Source organism: Cheilinus undulatus, linkage group 20 (assembly GCF_018320785.1).
Source record: "Cheilinus undulatus linkage group 20, ASM1832078v1, whole genome shotgun sequence".
NCBI classification, from domain to species: Eukaryota; Metazoa; Chordata; class Actinopteri; order Labriformes; family Labridae; genus Cheilinus; species Cheilinus undulatus.
In genome coordinates this window covers 32,461,135-32,482,337 of record NC_054884.1, presented here as the reverse complement: position 1 = coordinate 32,482,337, position 21,203 = coordinate 32,461,135, and the positions used below count along the sequence as shown (strand labels likewise).

The 21,203-nt window shown below is 37.6% G+C and overlaps 1 protein-coding gene and 4 non-coding genes across 5 annotated transcripts; all 5 read left to right on the top strand.

Annotated features, from left to right (window-relative positions):
* Positions 1–911: 911 nt before the first annotated feature.
* mfsd13a (major facilitator superfamily domain containing 13A) lies at positions 912–14,916 on the top strand. Its single transcript, XM_041815243.1, has 9 exons — positions 912–1,073; positions 5,393–5,658; positions 6,493–6,572; positions 7,706–8,155; positions 8,277–8,397; positions 10,511–10,607; positions 11,160–11,331; positions 12,739–12,932; positions 13,851–14,916. The coding sequence occupies exons 2-9, from the start codon at positions 5,491–5,493 to the stop codon at positions 14,099–14,101; spliced, it is 1,533 nt and encodes a 510-aa protein (XP_041671177.1). The 5' UTR covers positions 912–1,073; positions 5,393–5,490; the 3' UTR covers positions 14,102–14,916.
* Positions 14,917–16,394: 1,478 nt separating this feature from the next.
* LOC121528983 lies at positions 16,395–16,509 on the top strand. Its single transcript, XR_005993550.1, has one exon. It is a non-coding gene; the product is annotated as a U5 spliceosomal RNA (small nuclear RNA).
* A 1,657-nt stretch (positions 16,510–18,166) lies between these two features.
* On the top strand, positions 18,167–18,281 carry LOC121528971. Its single transcript, XR_005993539.1, has one exon. It is a non-coding gene; the product is annotated as a U5 spliceosomal RNA (small nuclear RNA).
* Positions 18,282–18,390: 109 nt separating this feature from the next.
* On the top strand, positions 18,391–18,504 carry LOC121528949. The gene has a single exon (XR_005993518.1). It is a non-coding gene; the product is annotated as a U5 spliceosomal RNA (small nuclear RNA).
* Positions 18,505–21,015: 2,511 nt separating this feature from the next.
* On the top strand, positions 21,016–21,130 carry LOC121528982. Its single transcript, XR_005993549.1, has one exon. It is a non-coding gene; the product is annotated as a U5 spliceosomal RNA (small nuclear RNA).
* Positions 21,131–21,203: the final 73 nt, after the last annotated feature.

The window sequence follows — 21,203 nt, the reverse complement described above, 5'->3', positions numbered from 1 at the left end:
ATTATTTTGATGTTATAACTGCTAATTTAAAAAATACCATACTTCTACTGCTCTGTTTAAACATATCCATATTATACCACACACATAAATGCAGAGTACAGTCAGTATTATGTCACTACTTTTATATTATATTATATTATATTATATTATATTATTATGCAAAATACGTTATCCTCTGTCCGTTTTTCTCTGCTTTTCTGTTAAAATACTAAACTGCAATAATATTTAAACTGTATAAATGATTAGTTGAATATGGTTGATAATAAAGATAAAAATGTAAAAAAAAAAATCATGAAATCTCGAGCATAAAAAAATAAGTGGAATTAATGCGTTTTGATGGTAAATTTCATCACTGAATACCAATTTAGTAATAGGCTAGATAACAGGAATCGTGACATTAATCTTGAATTAATAAAATAAAAATAAATACACGTTAGGATGTCTTACGGAGTAAAAAAAAAGATGTGATGGGCAAAAAAAGGTCATATTTAAGGGGAAAAGAGGGCGAATATAAAATATTTTCCCACAACTGGTAGTTGAGACCTCCGCCTACACAAATACCAACTTTAAATGAATGTCGTAAAGCAATAGTCCAAAGGCAAGTTTTGGACCTGTTTTGTCCCTTTTTTAAGATTTTCTGGTGGATTTTTTATTTTTTCGAAGTAAAACTTCATAGAACCACAAGCCATAAAAGATCCACACGTGGCTTAAAAGCCACGGGTAATGTATATTTAGCGTCATTTCTAAATTATATCAGTTGTGTATACGTCCTATTATTATATATTAGATCTTTTCTTTTTTTTGAAGTTAGAGTATAGTCTGTATATTTGGCACTAGGTGGTGCTCTAAGTATAACCTTTTCTGTGTACACTACTGTTAAACTCATTCACAGACCCACAGTGGTCGTCATGGATCCGAGCCGTTACCGTGACGTGTTCCGTCTGCCTCCGCTCTCTTCTCTCCTTCAGTCATCTCCACTCAGCTGCTGACTACAAGGAGATCCCGAGCCAACAAGTTAGCCTCCCACTGAGCCAAACACGATTTTACGGGTCTGGTGAACAGCTCTTTCTTCGGTACGTGACATATATTTATCATGTATTGAATATGGTTTAGGGTGTTTTAAAAGAATGTGTTTATCTCCAGATAAGCAGCCTGTTAACGTTATCGATAACCAGCTAATAGCTAGCTGATGCTAACGCTCAAATCAGGCTGTCGAGTACTGACCATTAGCGGAAGTTGATTCACAAGCCCAGTTATTGACGACTACTGCCGAACAAAATGCCTCTCGATTTTATCAGTTGTTATTGACAGAAAATGAAATTGTCAGACTACGAGTTACCTCATATTAATCTCTAGGAACGAAACAGAAACATAAGCCGTTTATAAGAGCTAGCTTACTAGCGAGCTGGTAGTTTTTCTAATCTATGTACAAACGAACCAAGGTAAAGAAATATGAGATTTTTTAAAGGTAACCAACACGAATAGTCACTCGACGTTTCCTGTTGCAAATTTAACACATTTTTTTCAAACATTAAGTTTTTACATTTACATTTTAGTTTGTCCTTGTCCATTATATTTAATGACAATTACGCTGTTACCACTTATTTCAGGACACCATGGATGCAGAGCCCACATGCTTGCTAACTAAAACAGTGTAAAGTCAGCACTGTAGGGGATTTCAGGTCAGGTTTTACCTGAGTGAATCTTTAAGTAAAACAAAATTGTTGCAACAGGTTTATAAAACAATAGCAAGGTTGTCAAAATGTACATACTTTGCCCTATGTGATTACCGTGATAGGTGGTAGTATCAGAAAGTACTGAGGATGAAACACTGCAGATCTACAGCAAAAACTCAATTTTTTTGTTTTTAAAGTTCATGAGGATAGGATCTGAATTGCCAAGCAACATAGACATACATTGAATAAAATAAGTTAAATTAACTCAATAACTGGATTCAGTATTACATAAATGCTTATAAATAATCAGTGATTTTTTAATCCAGAAACTGTTGCAAGAGAACAAGTAAACAGCAGTGGTTCAATTGTATTTGCAGGTCAGTAATACAATTTTTTTTAAGTCCATTTTTGTCTCAGAAAAATAGCATAGTTACATTCAACCCCCTTTAGTAAGTAAAAGCAGAAAGATAATTTGACTTTGTTTTCATAACACAACTGTGAAGAGGTGAAGTGAGTCCATGAAAAAAAATCATGCAGACTTGTAATGTTGTCAATGTTATGTGTAATTCAGACGGCGTGAAGGAGTTTCCTTGCAATATTTGTTCAATTAAAACAAAAAATGAAACAATATTGGGTGCACAGGACTTTCTTTTGCCTTGATATCAAAACAGATATCTATATCCTTTGATTTTTTTCCCCTAGTATTATTATCAACATCTTTTATATTTTGGGGATTAGTTAGCTTGGCGGTTGGGTCATGCCCCATGCAGTTGGCTTGCCCAGGTTCAAGTCTGGCCTGTGGCTCCTTTCTTGCATGTCATTCACGACTCTTTCATCCCTGCTTGTGGCTCTATCCACGGTCCTGTCATTTTAATGAAGGCATGAAAGAGCCCAAAATAAATCTGCGAAAAAATCTGGTGTTGTGATGATCCTTAGATCTGTCTGAGCAGGACTGGCAGGAAAGATGCACCAACGTAACAGATGTAACATCAGTAGCCAATGTTTATCTGTTATGACGAATCAGTGAATGTTGGTATCTCTCATATAGCCACCTACTGAATCAAGTGAGAGATTTTCACTGGGCAGAAGTCATCTGTTGGGAACACTCTGATTCACTTTAATGAACAAACATGAGAAAATGTCATGATGGAAGTTTTACACCAAAGGAAGTGATGAACAGCATCACTATGGATATCAGCAGTAAACTAATTTGTTATTTCAAACATTAGTATCATATCGGCTCTAATTTTCACAAACAGTGCATCTCTCAATGGCAGCCTTAGTTTATCTAGAAGTGTATAAAATGTGCTTCAAATGTGTACATTTGTTATTCTGATTGTCTAACTTGAGATCAAGTGTCACTCCATGTTTAGCCAACATATCTCCTGCTTTACAGATTGAGTACAGCAGGTTTTCACTGTTTTCCTGCCAAGAAACCTCTGTACAGGTGGAAATAGTTCTGCATCTGCTGTGGCTGAGAGAACATGAATTGGATATTTGTAGATGTGAGTCTTGCTCTGTTGCCTGTTGCAATGAAGGAAGACCTCTTATGATTTTGGAAGATATGACTTAGAGATGTGATATAACACAGCCAGCTGGGAGTCATCCTACTTCACTGCTCAGATCTGATAGGAGCTGGACAGGAAATTTTTTTGTTGCACTCCAGGGAGGTTGGTTTGGACAAGTTTGCAATCTCACAGAGATCCTGATATGATGCGGAGGTTTTGAAGCTTTGCTAAAATGCTACATTATGACGGTCCATGACAGAAAGAAACACCGCCTTGAGACACAGTTATTATGAGCTGTTAAACAATTCCTTGGTGAACATATGCGAGGATGTTTGTATTCAGGGCGAGTCGTAGCTTGTAGCAGTCGGGTGTTGAAGTAAGATGCCCGTGGGATGTTTTAATGGTGCTACGTGCAAGATTGCACCAGTGGCTTGAGACTGAAAGGGAAATGATGCCAGTAAAACTGATGCAGCATTCCCATTCATTGTGGGGAAGAAAGAGGCAGTAATCACAGGGAGATGGAGCATGGAGACAGCATTGTTTATTCTTTCCAGGCCTATGATTTCTTTGTGCTCATCCCTTATTATTCACAAGAGTTGTTACTCTCGAGATGCAAATGTTGAATCTGACACCTCAGGACAATAAAGCCTGAGAAGACTGACAGTATTGAAGGACTTTTCTTTTGTTGACTCTCTGTGAAAAAGACCAGACTCTATGGGGAAGTAGGGACAGCTGGGGGAAGGGCCAGAGGAGTGGTTATAAAAATAACTGAGGAGGTTTAAAGTTTTTTACACACTCATGGCGCAGTTGGGCGTGGGCTAGAAGAGAAAGGAGCTGTGGTCTTCAGTCAAACCAATGTTAATAAGTACCTACAGTACTGTTGCTACAAAAAAGCTCCTTTTCTCTTTGATCAAACTTTGTATGGCATGCAAAGGCTCAGATACTTTTCGTTGATTTTGCAGTTTCCACTAATGCGCTGAAAAATGTTGAGCATATTCAGAAGTAGAGTTGTATTTCACCATGATCAGAGAACAAAGGCCAGTGTGACAGCTAGTACAGAGGTACATAAAATAAAAAGCAGGCAAAAAATATAACCAGAAAGGTAACTTATAGTTGTGTAGCTTGATTTGATTGTAAGCCAAGTCTGTTGAGCCTGAACTCAAAGTTTTCCATGTCACAAAGCTAGTTCTCTTTTAACCAGGCTAGACCGCTATTATAACAGACAACAAAAACCTTGTCAATACCAGAGGACTGCTATCAGAGTTACAGCTTGAATTTGGCTGTAAAGTGCTGTCATCTCTGTTCACTAATACATAGGCTGTGGCAAAGAACTATTCCATGCTGGTATGATTATGTTTTTTGAGCTTTTTGCATTTATTTTGATATGATAGCTGAAGAGAGACAGGAAATAAGGGGCTCGACTGAGAGGCACCAAACAGCGCCAAGACCAGGAATCAATCCCATGACCAGTGCGTTGAGAACTACAGCGTCTGTATCTGTGCATCTGCTCTATCCACAGAGCTAAACTGGCACCTGTAAGACACGCTGTTATGGTAACATGTTCACAGTATGCATAAATGAAAGGAAACAACAGTTTGAATATCGGAGCTGATATTCAACATTTGGATGACTAGCAGTATAGGCATTTTATTGTCAGTGTGTTGTTTTACTGATCGCCATTTATATGAATGTAAAGGTGCTCTGCTTTAGTTGTGCTGCGTGGTGAGTCTAAAGCCGATTGTTCATTCGGGGGACATGGATATTCCAAAGCAATGTTAGAGTTTAAATGTCTATATTCGTAAAACTAAAAGAAAAATACATTTCACTCTGTTGACTTGAGTGAAACTGTTCATTTTGATTTTTGTGAATATGCAGTTTTACTTTTGTCACACTAAGTGCTATTTTTTTGTCATAATAAATACATTCAAAATATTGATCAGTAGTCTCATCAACTGAAAAAGCAATATCAGTCAGCTCCTACCGATATGCTATTGAAATGGCTCTTTCTGCATGTAAGTGGTACAAGTCTGCAAGTGCATGCTCTGTCTTTTCAGTTCTAAAGACTCATAATTAAATATCCGGTGAAGAATTCACAACCTCAGCAAAACAGGACTCCTCAGTTTTGTTATCTTATTAATCATAACATGAACCTCCTCCCGGAGCTGTCGGTGTGCTTCAATCAAATCTAAATCCACTGTTTTTTTTCAGGCTACAATGAGGTGCTGACCCTGGGTCGGCCAGGCCGTGAGATGATTGCAGCTTGGCACGGAGACAAAGTGAGAGAACAGAGTGATTGAGAAAGAAGAATGGGCAGGAGGGTCTGGGGCTGCTGGCAAAGTGTCTTCTCTACTTCAGTGCTCTACGGCTCGTTGGCTTTGTTTACCTCCATCCTCCACAATGTGTTCCTGCTCTACTACGTGCAGACATTTGTGTCCATCTACAAGATCGATAAAGTCTCCTTCTGGATCGGAGAGGTGAGTCACTACAGTGTCTGTTTAACTCACAATTTCATTTAATGACTTGTAGTCCAGGCTTGAAATATAGCACTAATTTACCAGTCCTGTGTTCCTGTGTGTCAGCAATGTTTTCAAAGGCTCTGTGGGAGATCTGCTAACCCTAGTGATAGGCCAACATGTTCAGCATCAGCTTTCTACCCTTGAAATAATTTAGACTGAAAAGGATTTAAAGAGGCAGAGAAAAAATGACAGATTGGGGGTCTTTTTGTAGTCTATAAACCAGTTGTGCATGTTATTTATTGAGATATTAAGGTTTAGGAAATTCATGACCAAGATGTATACCTCTAAACTGCCGATAAACCTTGAGGGTTTATCAGCAAGATAAATCCTGAATGGCTGGTAGATTTAAAACATACCAGTACCGGGCTTATAACAAGCCTAAATTCTCCTACTCATACCCATAAAGTTTGTAGATATTGCACTCTGTATCATTTTACAGCATCATGTTTGCCTCTCAATAACATGCAGACTTTAATTGAAATCATCCCATAGGAGGACAATTTGAAGCCTTTTTCCCCTCTGGGAGGCCACCAAAACACATCACATCTCATATACCAGTATAACTTATATTCCAGAACTTTACTGTAAAAGAGAGGTGCATCAGTTGCCTCATGATATCTGGTTATTTATGTGTACAATAAAGTCAATCATTTTGTTTGAAAATCATTTCACTTGAGATCTTTGCTGCATTAGAAGCTTATTTTTTTATGAGTGAACCATTATCATGATGTGTTTGTTGATTCTCATTAAAGCTTTTATGTCTTCTTAATTAATGTCTCTTCTGCTCCACAGACGGTTTTCCTGATATGGAACAGTCTGAACGATCCTCTCTTCGGCTGGCTGAGTGATCGCTCCTTCCTCAGCTCTCCTCAGTAAGTTCATCTTTATTTTTTCTCTTGTTCTTACCTGTTTCTGAAAGAAAACATGTAGATTAATCATTTTTCCATCCAAGTAAGGGTTTGAAATATTAGAAAAACGTCATCTACTCTTAATGATTACCTAGGTAATACTTTCTACAACAAAAAATGCAGTTAGAATAAAAATAGATAATTTGTTGATAGTTGTAAAAGGTTTTTGTCCAAGCAAATTACTAGTATTTTGTTGTGGAATTATTAATGTGAAAAAAAAACAATGCGATTTTTAAGTAAATAAAATTCTATCATGTTGAGGATATATAACCTATTTTTGAGATGATGCCGTGATTTGCCCTCTAGTGTGCCTCAAGATGAGCTTGACGGAGAAGTTATTTCTGGGGTTGGGGATTTTTACAGTTTCATATTCTCTCTCAGAGAGTTGATAACAGTAACAAGTCTCCTTCCCTTTCTGTGTTGAGAAAGACAGCACACTGTCAATGGGTTGTCCATGGATGTTTGTAACCCAGAGGTACATGTCTCTGGAATGTATTTGTATCTTTACATGTAAGATATTGTTCAAACATGGGCCTGAAATGTTGAAAGTCAAATCTGTAACTGCTTCCAATCTCTCCTGGCTTCTCTATCATTGTGCTGATTTGTACCTCTCTTATTCCCACACATTTCCTGAAACTTTCCATGAGCGTAGACATTTACCACATCACACAAATGCTTGCACCAATTTGTCAACACTAGTCTTTAATAGCTGTAGTAAAGCACCTTAGCTGAGGCAAACACGTCATTAGAACAGGGATTGTTAAACATGAGGTCGTCATCATGTTTGACTTTCACTGTGTGAAGCAAACCGTGAGTGTGTATTTACTCAACCAAGTTGATAGTATGGGTGTTGTACAGCAGTAAAGTACAGCATTTTGTCATTTATTTTTTTAAGATAGTTTTTGTGTTTGTATTGAGCCTGTGGAGTTTGGTCTCTCTGCAGTTTGCTTTACCATGTCACATAACCTAGCCAAACTGAGCACTTGTATAAAAGTGGACTTTAACAGCTTGAAAATATTTCTTGTAGCCAAATTATCACAAAGCTGTTGGGCATATCTTGCTGATAATGTTCCATTTTTATTTGTTTTCCCGCTCAGGTCAGGCTCTCAGATCACATCTCCAGAGGTGGTGCTGAAGCGCCTCAAGGCCCTCTCCACAAATGGCCCCCTCTTCTCTCTCTCCTTCCTGGCCTTCTGGGTGGCGTGGGCCAGTCCAGGACTACAGTTCCTGCTGTGTTTGTGTCTTTATGACGGCTTCCTCACCATGGTCGACCTCCACCACAGCGCCCTGCTGGCCGACCTCGCCGTGTCTGCCGCCGATCGCACACGCCTCAACTTCCACTGCTCAGTGTTCAGCGCTCTGGGCTCCTTCTCAGTATTCTTGTCCTACTCCTTCTGGGACAAGGAGGATTTCTACTCCTTCCGTGTCTTCTGTGTGACTCTGGCAGCTTTTTCCATTCTGGGATTTTTCTTAGTGTCTCGGTTATTAAGGCATCGATTCCAAAAGGAAGTCCTTCCAAAGCTGGATGAGGCACAGATGCTCAAAGAGTAAGCATTTGCTTCAGATCAGGATTTTCCCAGCAACTTCTTCTCAGATGTTTTCATTTTGGAATTAATTGTTTTTCTTTCTTCTCATCTCACTCCTCTCTTATCTTTTTCTTTGACTCAGCCTGAGTGTCGGCCATGCTCCACTGACCCACCCAGAAAAACCTGTCACTATCAGACAGTACATCAAGCAGCTCTCCCAACACAAGAACTTCTTGTGGTTTGTGTCGATGAATCTTATTCAGGTACAAAACAAATGACATAAAAAGTCCCAGTGGTGATCACGTTGGATGCAAACTTAGATATGTCCCATGAAATAGTAGTTCTGAATTTTAACGAGATTGTAGGACGATGATTACATTGTATGTAATATTGCAACCTCTTTTTATAAAGGAGTAGTAAAGCATTTAGAAGACAGGTAAAAGCTAAGGCTGTAGGTTTTTATTTATGTAAATCGTACTTTATTCTCTAACTTATTTTAGTGTGGAACAATTTGCAGAAAAATTTTTAAAAACTGGCATAAGCAGCAGATTTAAAGCAAACATTGAACTACAATCAGTGCATTTTTTTTAAAAATCTAAAATTTTGTGGTTATAGTGCCCTATGTGACAAAACCTCTGACAATTATTGGATGAATAAAAAAGTATTTTTTTTAACTTAAACAGTGGGGACTCAAACATATGGTTCTGCTATACAACATGACAAATTCTGTCCTTAGAGATAGAAGTAGAAATGAAAGCACCCACATTGTTTATATGCAGTATATTTTGACTTAATGTTACTAATTAGATTTTACAGCTACTCTGTGAGAAAGCTGTTACATCGAAGTATAATAGCTTCCTCTTTCATTTTGTCATATTGTAATTGTGTTGACATCATTTGTTTTAAAGAAGCTTGAAAGCAGCTGTTTTTAAAGTTCCCATGGGGAGCACCAGAGGACTTCGAGGGCGGTGCAGTGTGGGAAAGCACAAACTGGAAGAAAGGGATTTGCTTCACTAATAGTGGATAGATTTGTAGTAACTGCAGAGGGAGAGGAGACAGATTTTTTTAAACAAGCAGAAAAAGGAAGTACAACGCTGACTATTTTCAGATTGGATGTTACAGTATATTCAGCCTCTCCTCAGGGCAAAACACATTAAACCAACTTGGAGTTTGCACTGAGGAGATCCATCTTGCCACTCTGCAATAAAGCCCAGATTGATGGAGGGCTGCAGTGATGTTTGTCCTCTGGAACTTTCTCCCATCTCCACACGTGATCTCCTTCTCCCCTTATTGCTTAGTTTGACCAAGCAGCCAGCTCTTGGAAGAGTCCAGGTTGTGCCAAACTTCTTCCATTTTAGGATTATGGAGGCCACCCTGCTCTTGCAGCACAATTTTTTATAGCTTTCCCAAATCTCTGCCTCGCAACAATCCTGTCTCTGAGCTCTGCAGGCTGCTCCTTTGACCTTATGTCTTGGGTTTGGCTCTGACATGCGTTGTCAGCTCTGAGGCCTTCTATAGAGAGGTGTGTGCCTTTCCAAATCATGTCCAGTCAATTTAATTTACCACAAGTGGACTTCAATTTAAGGTGTAGAAACATCTCAGCTACAGTCAAGAGAAATGGGAGGCACCTAAGCTAAATTTAAAATGTTTTTGCAAAGGAGTTGAATACTTCTGTCATTGTGATACTTCCGTTTTTTATTTTTAATACATTTTCAAAAATTTATAGAATCCTGTTTTTACTTTATCACAATGGGCTACTGAGTGAGATTAATAAGCAAAAATGAATTTAATTGATTGTAGCATCAGGCTCCTTAACAAAACTGAAGAAAGTGAAGGGGGTTGGAATACTTCTGGAACTGTTGATAGGACCTGATGAAGGTCCATGACCGCAGTGTATAATTTGCTAAGGGATGCATGCTAATGAAGGCTGTGCAAACTACAGCTTAGCAGCCACGCTTGGTCACCAAGCCATTTGAGATTTTTGGCAGAAAGCTAAGAATAAATGCAACCAAGGCATTTAGTACTATAAATACCATGGCAGCTTGAGTGAGTACAGGTTTCTGGCATCAACAAGCAGGTGAAGGTGGAAGCTGATCTGTGGTTATTCCTATCCACTATGCAACCTGGCATCACATATTCAATGCAGCTGCATTTTAAAAAGTATGTGGAAGAAAGTATCAAAAAATCCTTTGAAAATGTTTCCAAGAAGTGTTTAAAGCTCTACTTCTACTCTGTTTTTATTGGATGATCACTAGTTCTTGTGTTCTTTCATGGGAGGCTCACTCCTTCACACTTTGAAAAGCCCTGCTCTGTCGCAGTATTGATTATTACTATGATTTACTCGTATATCCTCTAATGTTGTGTCTTCTCCTGCAGGTGTTTCACTGCCATTTTAACAGCAACTTCTTTCCACTTTTCCTGGAGCATCTGCTGTCTGACAATATTTCTGCCTCAACTGGTTCAATCCTGCTTGGTGAGATTTCTCTAAAGACACAACATACATCACATACCAAGGTTTTTTTTTTTCATAATCAGTAATGCTGTTGCAAAGCTTTAGAGTTAGTTAACAATGTATCAACCAATTCAGGAATGTTGAAGCTAGGCTGAATCTTCAAGGACTCAAAAAATATAATTTTCAAAAAGTTTATTTTGTCACATTTCATCCCATCTTTGACTTATACATTTGTGCAAACACACAGACTGTATACATGCCACTTGGCAGCATGCAAGTGATTGCTCTGAAGCCTGTTCTATAGACTTTTAGGCCCTTTTTGCCTAATCTAAGTCATTTATTAGACTCAATTACACCCTACATTCAGGGAGATCTCAGAAAGCTCAGAAAGTAGTTTCATAGAGACCTCTCCTGTATCTTAGGCTCTGATTTGAGGCTGACATACAGAAAAATCCTGTTTATATTGATTTTCTTCTGTTCTTTTGACATTCAAGTCCCATTCCTTTGATTTTGATTTTTCTTTCTGCTGGTTAGTCTTTTATTTTAACGCAGCTCTGCTTTGCTCCCACGCAGGGATCTCTTACATTGCCCCCCACCTGAACAACTTGTATTTCCTGACACTGTGCCAGCGTTACGGCGTTTACCAGGTTATCCGCTGGCTATTTATGGTCAAACTGGGACTTAGTGTGGCTATGCTGCTGGCAGGGGCTGACCACATTTATCTGCTGTGCATCTTCATTGCTAGGTATGGCCCACGCACACACATCAGCAGCACACACATCAGTGATCGGATGTGTGAAAGCTTCAACTTTTTGTTTGCTTGTTTTATTTTTGTCATTTTTAAAGCTGAAAATACAAACACAGTGCAGCACAATCAAGGACACATACAACCCCTCTGTGAGCGGGATTCATAAGGACACGTCAGCGCCTTGTTTCTGTCACTGTGTCCAAGGCTGAGTCAATATTTGTCACAAGTTGTATCCAAATATTGTCTTATCTTTTCTTGGCTAGAGGACCTTCTATTCCTGGGAAACATTGACTTGGCTCCAGTTTTTGCTTCTGTCACTCACAACTGCTGATTAGTTTTCTGGCAAATCTACAAAAAAGGCTTAACAGAGTAGTAAAGCGAATGAAAGATGGAATTAAGATTTTAAAGAATAGTGGTATAGGATTTAAAATTAATTTAATAATTCATTTTTATTCATTCAAATAGAGTTTCTTCTCTCTCTCTCTGCACATCAGGCCGATGTTAGCATAATAAATAAGATCAAGGTAATGTATATACAACGTTGACCAACCTACCTTAGCCCCACACGTTAGTAAATGAATCCTCAAGTTATGTGAATTTGGAGGATTGGTGCCATCCGTGATCAATTAAGTGTGTCCAGTGTCTACTCGCTCTGCCTATCTCTCTCTCCTGATACTTGCTGCACAGAAACTCTCATCACCTCTGTCCCGGTTCTGGTCCAGAACCTCTCTTGTCAAACGCCAACTTCTACCATTGTGTAGTTTGTGAATTTATGATAAAACTCTGCAAAGTTCCCGCACCGATTCTGATCAGGAATTAATTAACATCATCAAACTTCTTCGTGTAGATCAGCTGTTTTAAAGTTAGATGGCGGGTGAAAACAAAAAGAGAATGTTTATTTAAGGTGATTTAATAAAAGAAAGGCTACTGATGATAACACTGAAGCAGAAACCCAGTGCCTCACTATAGCCAGGGGCTGCCCTGAACAACACAATAAACAATCAGATGGCCCAGGGCAAAAGAGCAGAACTAAACCAAAAACATGACCCAAAAAAAAACAAGATTACCTTAGGCTAGCTGTGTTAAAGCTAGAAAGTTAAAGCTTTGGATTAAAAGTGGTTTAAGTCAACACTAGTTTTCCATTATTCCTGATCTGTGCTGCATGACACCAAAATGCTGCTTCATCATGTTTTCTTTTTACACTTCGTTTACCTTTTAGGCCAGCCCTTAGATGGTTCATAAATCACATCACATCAAAGATGTGTTTGAGGACAAAACTTTAGAAAATCATCAGAGTTTATGACACTCATAAACTGGTCCACACATGAAAAATCTACCATATTCTTTTCTTGATTTTACCTTTGATTTTTCTCATAACTTTAGCCTGACCTCTTTCTCTTTCAGTAACCGCGTGTTTACAGAGGGGACGTGCAAGCTGCTGAAACTGGTCATCACTGATCTGGTGGATGAAGACTTTGTCGTCAACAAGCGTCAGCAAGCGGCCTCTGCGCTCCTCTTTGGGATGGTAGCCCTTTTGACCAAACCTGGCCAGACGTTCGCCCCTCTCATTGGCACCTGGCTGCTGTGTGCTTATACAGGTAAACACAGCAGCGTTCACACTATATCCTCATGAGAAACTAGAAGTGAAGCTGCTGTGTTGTACTATGGATCTGTAATGCAGGAATTTCTGGGCTTGGCTTTGAGAGAAAAATACTTGAGATTCCAGCCCTATCTACGATCAGTCTACGTCACAGAATGTATTTACTGATCATCATACTGAATGTTGGTGAGGGAATGTGAAAGAATGACCTGTGTTATAAAAATAACTGGACAAATAAGACTGCTCAACAGAAACTCGACTTGAACTACATTAATGAGTGACTGGCTTTATTGATATCTCAGAAGTTTGTCCTCATGTCAGATTTTTCTGTGAAACAGTTTCTTTATAAAAAAAATGCTGTGCATTAAGCCCAAGTATAGCATAGATTAGCTTTGCCCCAAGTATGCAGAATTTTGTTTTAATATCAGTGTAATTGAGGTTCAAACTGGCCCAACAGCTCAGAAGTAAACAGACGGATGTATATTCTTGCCAAGAGTTATAAACAGGCAGTTTTTCCTCTGGGCACACCGGGTGAGTCCACATGCCTGCAGTCGTTTTTCTAGCAAAGCTAACTGCTTCAATTTAACTTTATATAACCTGAATCTGAGATGTAGCTCTGAAAAAAGGGCCCATGTACAGAGACAAGACTCCAAGTGGTGGCCTAGGTCCAAGTTTGGCCTGCAGTTCCTTTCCTGAATATAATTTCTCACTCTTTCTTGCTAATTTCTTATTGTATGTACTGCTCTGTGTTGTCAAATAAAGGCAGTCCCTCCACCCTTGGAAAAAAATCCCCAAAAGTAATAAAAAAGAAAGACTGAATAATTGACACCTTTTTATGGGAAAAGCAGCTCAGTATATGAAATGAATGATTCAGCCATGTGTTGCATAGATCTCAAACCCTTTCCCTTGTCTCCAGGTTACGATATTTTTGAGCGGGAACCCGTGAAGGACTCGCTGGCTTCTGTGCCTGACGTTGCCTCCGGCTCAGGGACGCCACCTCTCCGCCTGGGCTGCTTCTACATGTTGGTGTTTGTGCCTATCACTTGTGCCCTGATCCAGCTGGTTGTCTGGTCTCGCTTCACACTGCATGGCCGCAAGCTGCAGGGGATCAAGACCCTGAGGCAAGGGGCCCAGCATGGCCACCTTATTGATGTCAAGGCCATTTGAACTGAAAGGAGCTGCCTGAAGCTGCACAAAGACACTTTTAAAACATTAATTTAACAATCTTTACGTTTATAACTTGGAGGGAAGTGAAATATAAGGGTGATCTGATGTCTTACTGCTCAGCCTTGTGTGAGAGAATATAAACCTGAACAAAATATGTGGCTTTATGGACAGAAAAATGCACAGTTGGCTCAAAAATCCCACTGGGGAGAACATGAAACCTGCCTTATTTTTATATGAAAATGTTAACATATATTTATATATGAACAGATGACCAAAAGATAAAACAGAACAAATCAGTCCTTTGGATGTTCACGGACCAAGATGAGAACTTTTTCATGGTGTGCCCTCTTTAAAACTACAAGCTTAAATTCTGGTTAGTAGCTTCAGTGCTTAGTAGCTTCAGCAACATCATCAGTGTGTTTTTAAAAATCAAACAAGACCTCCCTTCTCATCTCTATTATTTAACAAAATGGCGCAAATGAATCTGTAATAGAGTGCCATTGAAAACTGCATGAAATCTGCACCTCAGACCAAATAAAGATTTTATGTCTCAACATTAACTCAGAATGACCTGCCAGTTTGATGTAAGAGTGTATTTTCTGATATGTCCAGTATTGATAATGTTCTTTTCTTTATTTGCACAAAACTGCCATAGTCTGTTGTACTTCTAACATTCTGGTTGCAACAAAACTTCATGTACTGTGATCATCGAAATTTGAATTAGGAGATCAAGCTGGTAAGCACATTATCAGCATTTTTGTAATTTTGTAGATTATATAAAGAATGTGTGGCACCACAAATAAACCATGGGTTAAACCAAACTTTAACGTGTGATGACGTCTTTTTAGAGGAACATGTTCCCCATGAAATGACAAGAACAACCCCTTAAAAGTGTGTTTAAACACATAGATTGACTTTTTCAAAATACAACTTTATGCAGGTTAGTGAAAAGTAAACAATGGAGGTGTTGTTGATCCTTTAGCTCCCATGTACTTAACAAAATTGAACTGGGCAGCAAACATTTGCACTTTTACTTCTAGTGTGAAGGGCAAGGAAAAAATCACTGTCATCAAGGTACACCGCTTTTAGAGTTGGTTATAGCATCAAGAAAATGGCCTGAATATGTTTAAAACATCATGACCCACTATGTAAACCCTTACTATAGTTTTGTTCAAATTTTCTTGAGGCAAAAAATGAGCTGATTTGACTCTCAATTTTCACATTGTTCCAAATCTGGCCTCTAGGAGTGTTGTGCTATCTTGTCAGTAACATGCATTTTTAAAGCTTATAACCAACATAAATGAAAAGGCTTCAAAAAGATGTGCCTGCTGTGGAAGAACTGCAAGATCAGGTATCGCAGATGTTAAAGGTTTTAGCTCTTTATTTCCAGTATTTTATAACTAGCATAAAATATTAGACTTAAGGAAAGTTTTACGGCCACTTTACAGTCAAGATTAGACTAGTAGTAACCCAAATTTTAGCAGGAAGCCCTTGGTTAACAGGGGCCGGCTACTGCAGCTCTTAAAATGTTAATTCAAAACTTTTGGAACTGTTACGTATCAAATAATAGTTGAAATAGGAAAAAAAATACAAGATGGGTACGCTTTTCAGAGTACAGGACTTCGACTTTCCTTCCATAATTTCAATCTTGCCTCGATTGTCGAACAAAGAAAATTGCTGATAAGCATTGATATGACATTTGACATATGTCTTAATTTTGGACTCTGTTTAATAACTACAAATACTTTCGGTGTGATGTATATAACTTCTTAAACGAAATGTAGGGACAAAATGTTAGCAATTCGGAGACGCTAGCAACAACTGTTTGTAAAACCTAACTTCATCTACGAAAACGGAAGTGTCATGAGGTGATTCTCTCACTTTGATATTACTGTCTTACAACGTACAGCGCATGCGTACTGTATTAACGGGTGTGTTTTTCTACTTTAAACTGTTTTTTAAACTTCATATACGGTCTCAAACGACGTAGTTGTATAGTTATGTTGTTTTAAGTTGAGTTACATGCCCAAAAACTATACAAGCGCCACGCTTGATAGAAACTTTGCAGATTACCCGTCATGCACCGCATGAATATTAAGCTCGTAAACATACTATAGTCGAAACAAATGCAGTTCGCGGATATAAATGCACAACATATTAGTAAATATTGGTCAACACACCATGCAGTCGGGAACGTTGAAAATGAAGAACCCATGCATTCAATAGTAGTCGCACCGTGTCTGAAAAGTGTATCTCCGAAGGTGGGGCCCAATACTTCACAGAATTTCGAAGTACACTCATGTTTCTCTTCAGATCGTATAAATCTTTCGCCTTTTACTAAAGATTTCCGTGGAGAGGAACAATATGAGTTCAACCTAATTTTTTGATGCCCTGCCATGAGTGGGGCTTTCTCTGGATGTGAAATTTAACGAAACGCTAAAAGTTCATGTGCTTTGTTATCAGTAACGGGCGTTGCCAAAGACACTGATCATTTGTAGTCATTTGATCCTAGAGCGTAAGTAGAATTCGAAAGACATAATTATAGTCGAAGACTGGTAGACTGCCGCTAAACATTTACAAATTAAAGTGCTTTTAAATATACTATTATGTTGCGACACAAGAAGGATAAAGACAAGTAATTGATAACATATGCTTCTGATTTAAAAGCTTTTTTATACAAAGCAAGTAGACGCGTGGCTAGGACATGACTATGGACAAATCAAGGCAAGAAAATATGAAGAGGTCAGGGTAATAAGAATGAGAAACAAAGCTGCAACAACTACCACAACTATAAAAAAGCAGACCATACAAGAGATTTTAGAAGTTGAAAGGGAGAAATCAGCTCAAGACATAAAATGACAAAGAGCAGAAAATACACAATACAAAACAAGAAGATTTAAATAAGGGAATAAAGATTTATTGACCAGTTGTTAAAAATTTCAATCAAAACGTCCATGATGTATGGTGTCCCTAAGCCTATTTGTAATATTTGAGGATTTGCTTTGAATTATTGGGAAGAATTTGCAACTGATTTTTTTGTACTTATTTTCATAAAAGTTTGGGAAATTTTGGATGTTAGGGGAAAAATTGTCCAACATTTTCATGGAACTTTGGAGAATGTATTTTTCCACTTTTTTGTCCTTTTTTTTAATATCACATGATAATTTGGTAGGAATTTACTTATTACTACGGTAAATTACCAATTTTCTACAGTTAAATTTCACTGAAACATTTGGGAAATATTTGAAGAAAATTTGGTTTGCATTTGTATGGGAGACTTTAAGAAACTGTTTAAGACTTTTCACATAATTTTTAGGCAAGGTCTTTGAAATTTAAGGGAATTCGTGGATTTTTGAGAGGAATTGTTTTCAAGAAATTGACAACATTTTGCGGAAATTTTGTTGATGTTCGGGTTTAACAAGTCCATATTGCCCATCATCAAAATGACTCCCCCATCCCTCTGTCAATGACTGACACCATTTCTGACAGACTGAAGATCCCCAACAATTGACAGCTAAATGCATTGCATTGTAATCTAAAGAACAGGTCTCTGAAATACATTTTACTTTATGACTATATATGATTTCTTGGAGAAAAAAAAAAAAGCATGGTTGCTTGTATTTCCATTAAACGCCCGGCAGAGGGCGCCGTGGTACCAAATATAGAAAAGCAGTGCTGAAGTGTGGCGTTATGATCTGTGCTTTTTTTTCCTTTTAACTCTTTACTGTTTATGTATTTAACATCACCTGAGGCCTACGTTGGTGTTTTTGCATCAGTAGTCTTTGATCAGTATTCATGGTTGTGTTTTTTCCCCTCTAAGAAACGTCATCAATGCAATGTATGACGGAAATACATTTTCAGTACCCATCATGCACCGCGGCCAAATCTTGGAAGCTCACAAACTTATTATTTCAGTATAAATTCATTTCACAGGTTTAAATCAATACCTTATTTGCAAATAAATCCTGCAATCATAAACAACGCGTGTATGAAGTTTCAGCGGCACCGTGACTGAAAAGTGTATTTCCGAGAATAGCTACCCACACTTTAAGATTTTCAGGCAGATCACTCATGTTTCTCTTCAGATCGTATAAATCTTTCGCCTTTTACTAAAGATTTCCGTGGAGAGGAACAATATGAGTTCAACCTAATTTTTTGATGCCCTGCTATGTGCGGGGCTTTCTTTGCATGTCAAAATAAAGTGTCTTTTCTTCTGGATTATGAGTAGAGCTGTCTGAACATTGCAGCCTCCAGAATAGGCTCTCACACACCACAAATCCACCGCAGACCACTCATGTTTCTCTTCAGATCGTATAAATCTTTCGCCTTTTACTAAAGATTTCCGTGGAGAGGAACAACGTGAGTTCAACCTAATTTTTTGATGTCTTGCCTTGAGCGGGGCTTCTGCTTCGTTGTATGAAGTACAAAATGTATTACTTTAAGGGTCACAGAGTTCAATTTTTCTCTCTCAAGGACGACAGAAGACGTAAGACTACTTTGACTCAAGAGCGGGAGTGACAGACCCAGTCACACCAGGGGCCGGATTCTGGATTTAAGTCTAACTTGAGAACCTGAGTAAAATTGGACCATGAACTGTCAACCTTTTTTTTCGCCAGAAATTAAAACAAACAAACAAAAACCTAGCACTGATTATAAATCACTTTGACATAAAAAGTCAAAATTAAGTAGTTCAAGGGTTAAAACCCCCCACAAAACATAAATAGCAAAATAATGTTTTAAGGAATGCAGATATATGAGAAAGTCAAAACCCTGAATTTAAAATGTCAAAATATGAGTGGAAATTTCAAATTGTAAGTCTAAATGGTCAAAATATGGGGTTAAATAAAAGCTAAAATTAAGAGTTGAAAGGTCAAAATATGACTTCAAACCAAAAAAATAATGAGTTAAAGAGTTAATAATATGACTCAAAATTTAAAAATGTGTATCTAAAAGTTCATAATATGAGATAAAATATCCAAATTATGAATTGAAAGTGTCAAAGTATAAAATTAAAAAGTCAAAATATTAAGTTTCAGTCATAATTTTGAGATGCAAAATTGCAAATATGACACAAACACACAAATTAATAATTTTTCCCACTTTCTTGACTTTTTATAATAATATTTTTGCTCTGTTTCAGATTTTCATGACTTCACAAGGATATTTTAAATCAACAAGATTAAGTTTACATTTTTATACTGGAGGAAATCTGCAGGCCTCATCTCATACTGGTGGTCCAGTTAATAGAAATATGATATGACCTTGCGGGGCGGATATAACTGTACCACGAGCCAGATTTGGTCCCCTGCCCTAGAGTGTCATTAAAATTCAATAAAAAAATATATTCTTCTAAATCCCTGCAATGAACATTTGAGGACATGACATTTTGGTTTAGCTAGTGATAATTTCCACGATTTGAATTTTTGAGATAATTGTCCAGGATGTGAATCGATGGAGGTAACTTGCTTTTAATGTTAGGAAAATTTTCTATGAGAAATTTCAGGACCTTTCCTGGGGGGGGGGGTTCAAATATTTTCTAGTAAATTTATGTTTATGTAGTTTAGAGATTAAACAAAAAAACAAAAAGTTGGTCAGAAATTTGCTTACTCAAGCATTTTTCATGCAATTTTTTAAAATATATTTGTAATGTTTGAGGATTTGCTTTGAATTTTGGGGGTGAATTTGCATTGATTTTTTAAAATTTATTTTATTTTGTACAGAGTTTGGGACTTTTTTATTTGCAAATTCTTTTCTTACACAAAACTGTGATAGAAATAACAGTGGGTTGTGGAAGATCGTCCATCATTTTTATGAAGAATTGGCTTTTTTTGTTGTTGTTTTATTTGTTTTTGTTTTTTGTTTTTAGAAAAAATCATATTAATATTTAGGCAGATTTACTTATTACTGAAATAAATTACTAATTTACTAGAGTTACGATTCACTGAAACATTTGGGATATATTCAAAGACATTTTGGGATGCATTTTTAGGGGAAACTTTAAAAACAAAGTTTAAGAATTTTCACAGAAATTGTATGTAGTTTCTTGAAATTTTAGGGAATTTGTGTGGATTTTGGAAAGGGAATATTTCAAGATATTCAGAACATTGTGTGGAAATTTTGTTTGTGCTTGGTTTTACCAGCTCATGTTGCCCATTAGACTGAAGATCCCCCAAAACTCACTGACAGCTAAAACATCTGCTCTAAAACTGATCCAGTGCTGTTTTTTCTGCTGAAACAGGACCTTTGGGAGATTTGTGGACCTCATTTTTGGTCAAAACTACTTTCTGTTCAAAGACGTGGCTGAGCTTTTAAACTGATCAGGTCATTCTGATCCAAAATAAGTGAGAGAAAACTAAAAATGCATTGCAATCTAAAGAACAGGTCTCTGAAATACATTTTACTTTATGACTATATATGATTTCTTAGAGAAAAAAAAAGCATGGTTGCTTGTATTTCCATTAAACGCCCGGCAGAGGGCGCCGTGGCGCCAACTATAGAGAAGCAGCGCTGAAGTGTGGCGTTATGATCTGTGCTTTTTTTCTGTTAACTCTTTACTGTTTATGTATTCAACATCACCTGAGGTCTACGTTGTTTTTTTTTTTTTTTTTTTTTTTTTTTTTGCATCAGTAGTCTATGATCAGTATTCTTGGCTGTTTTTTTCCCCGCTGAGAAACGTCATCAGTGCAATGTATGACGGAAATACCTTTTCAATACCCGTCATGCACCGCGGGCAATCTTGGAAGCTCACAAACGTATTATTTCAATATAAATTCATTTCACAGGTTTAAATTAATACCATATTTGCAAATAAACCCTGCAATCATAAACAACGCGTGTATAAAGTTTCAGTGGCACCGTGACTGAAAAGTGTATTTCCGAGAATAGCTACCAACACTTTAAGTTTTTCGGGTAGATCACTCATGTTTCTCTTCAGATCGTATAAATCTTTCGCCTTTTACTAAAGATTTCCGTGGAGAGGAACAATATGAGTTCAACCTAATTTTTTGATGCCCTGCCATGTGCGGGGCTTTCTTTATATGTCAAATGAAAGTCTAATAAGTCACAAATAAGCGTGTGGGTTACTGTACCACCCATATTCCCT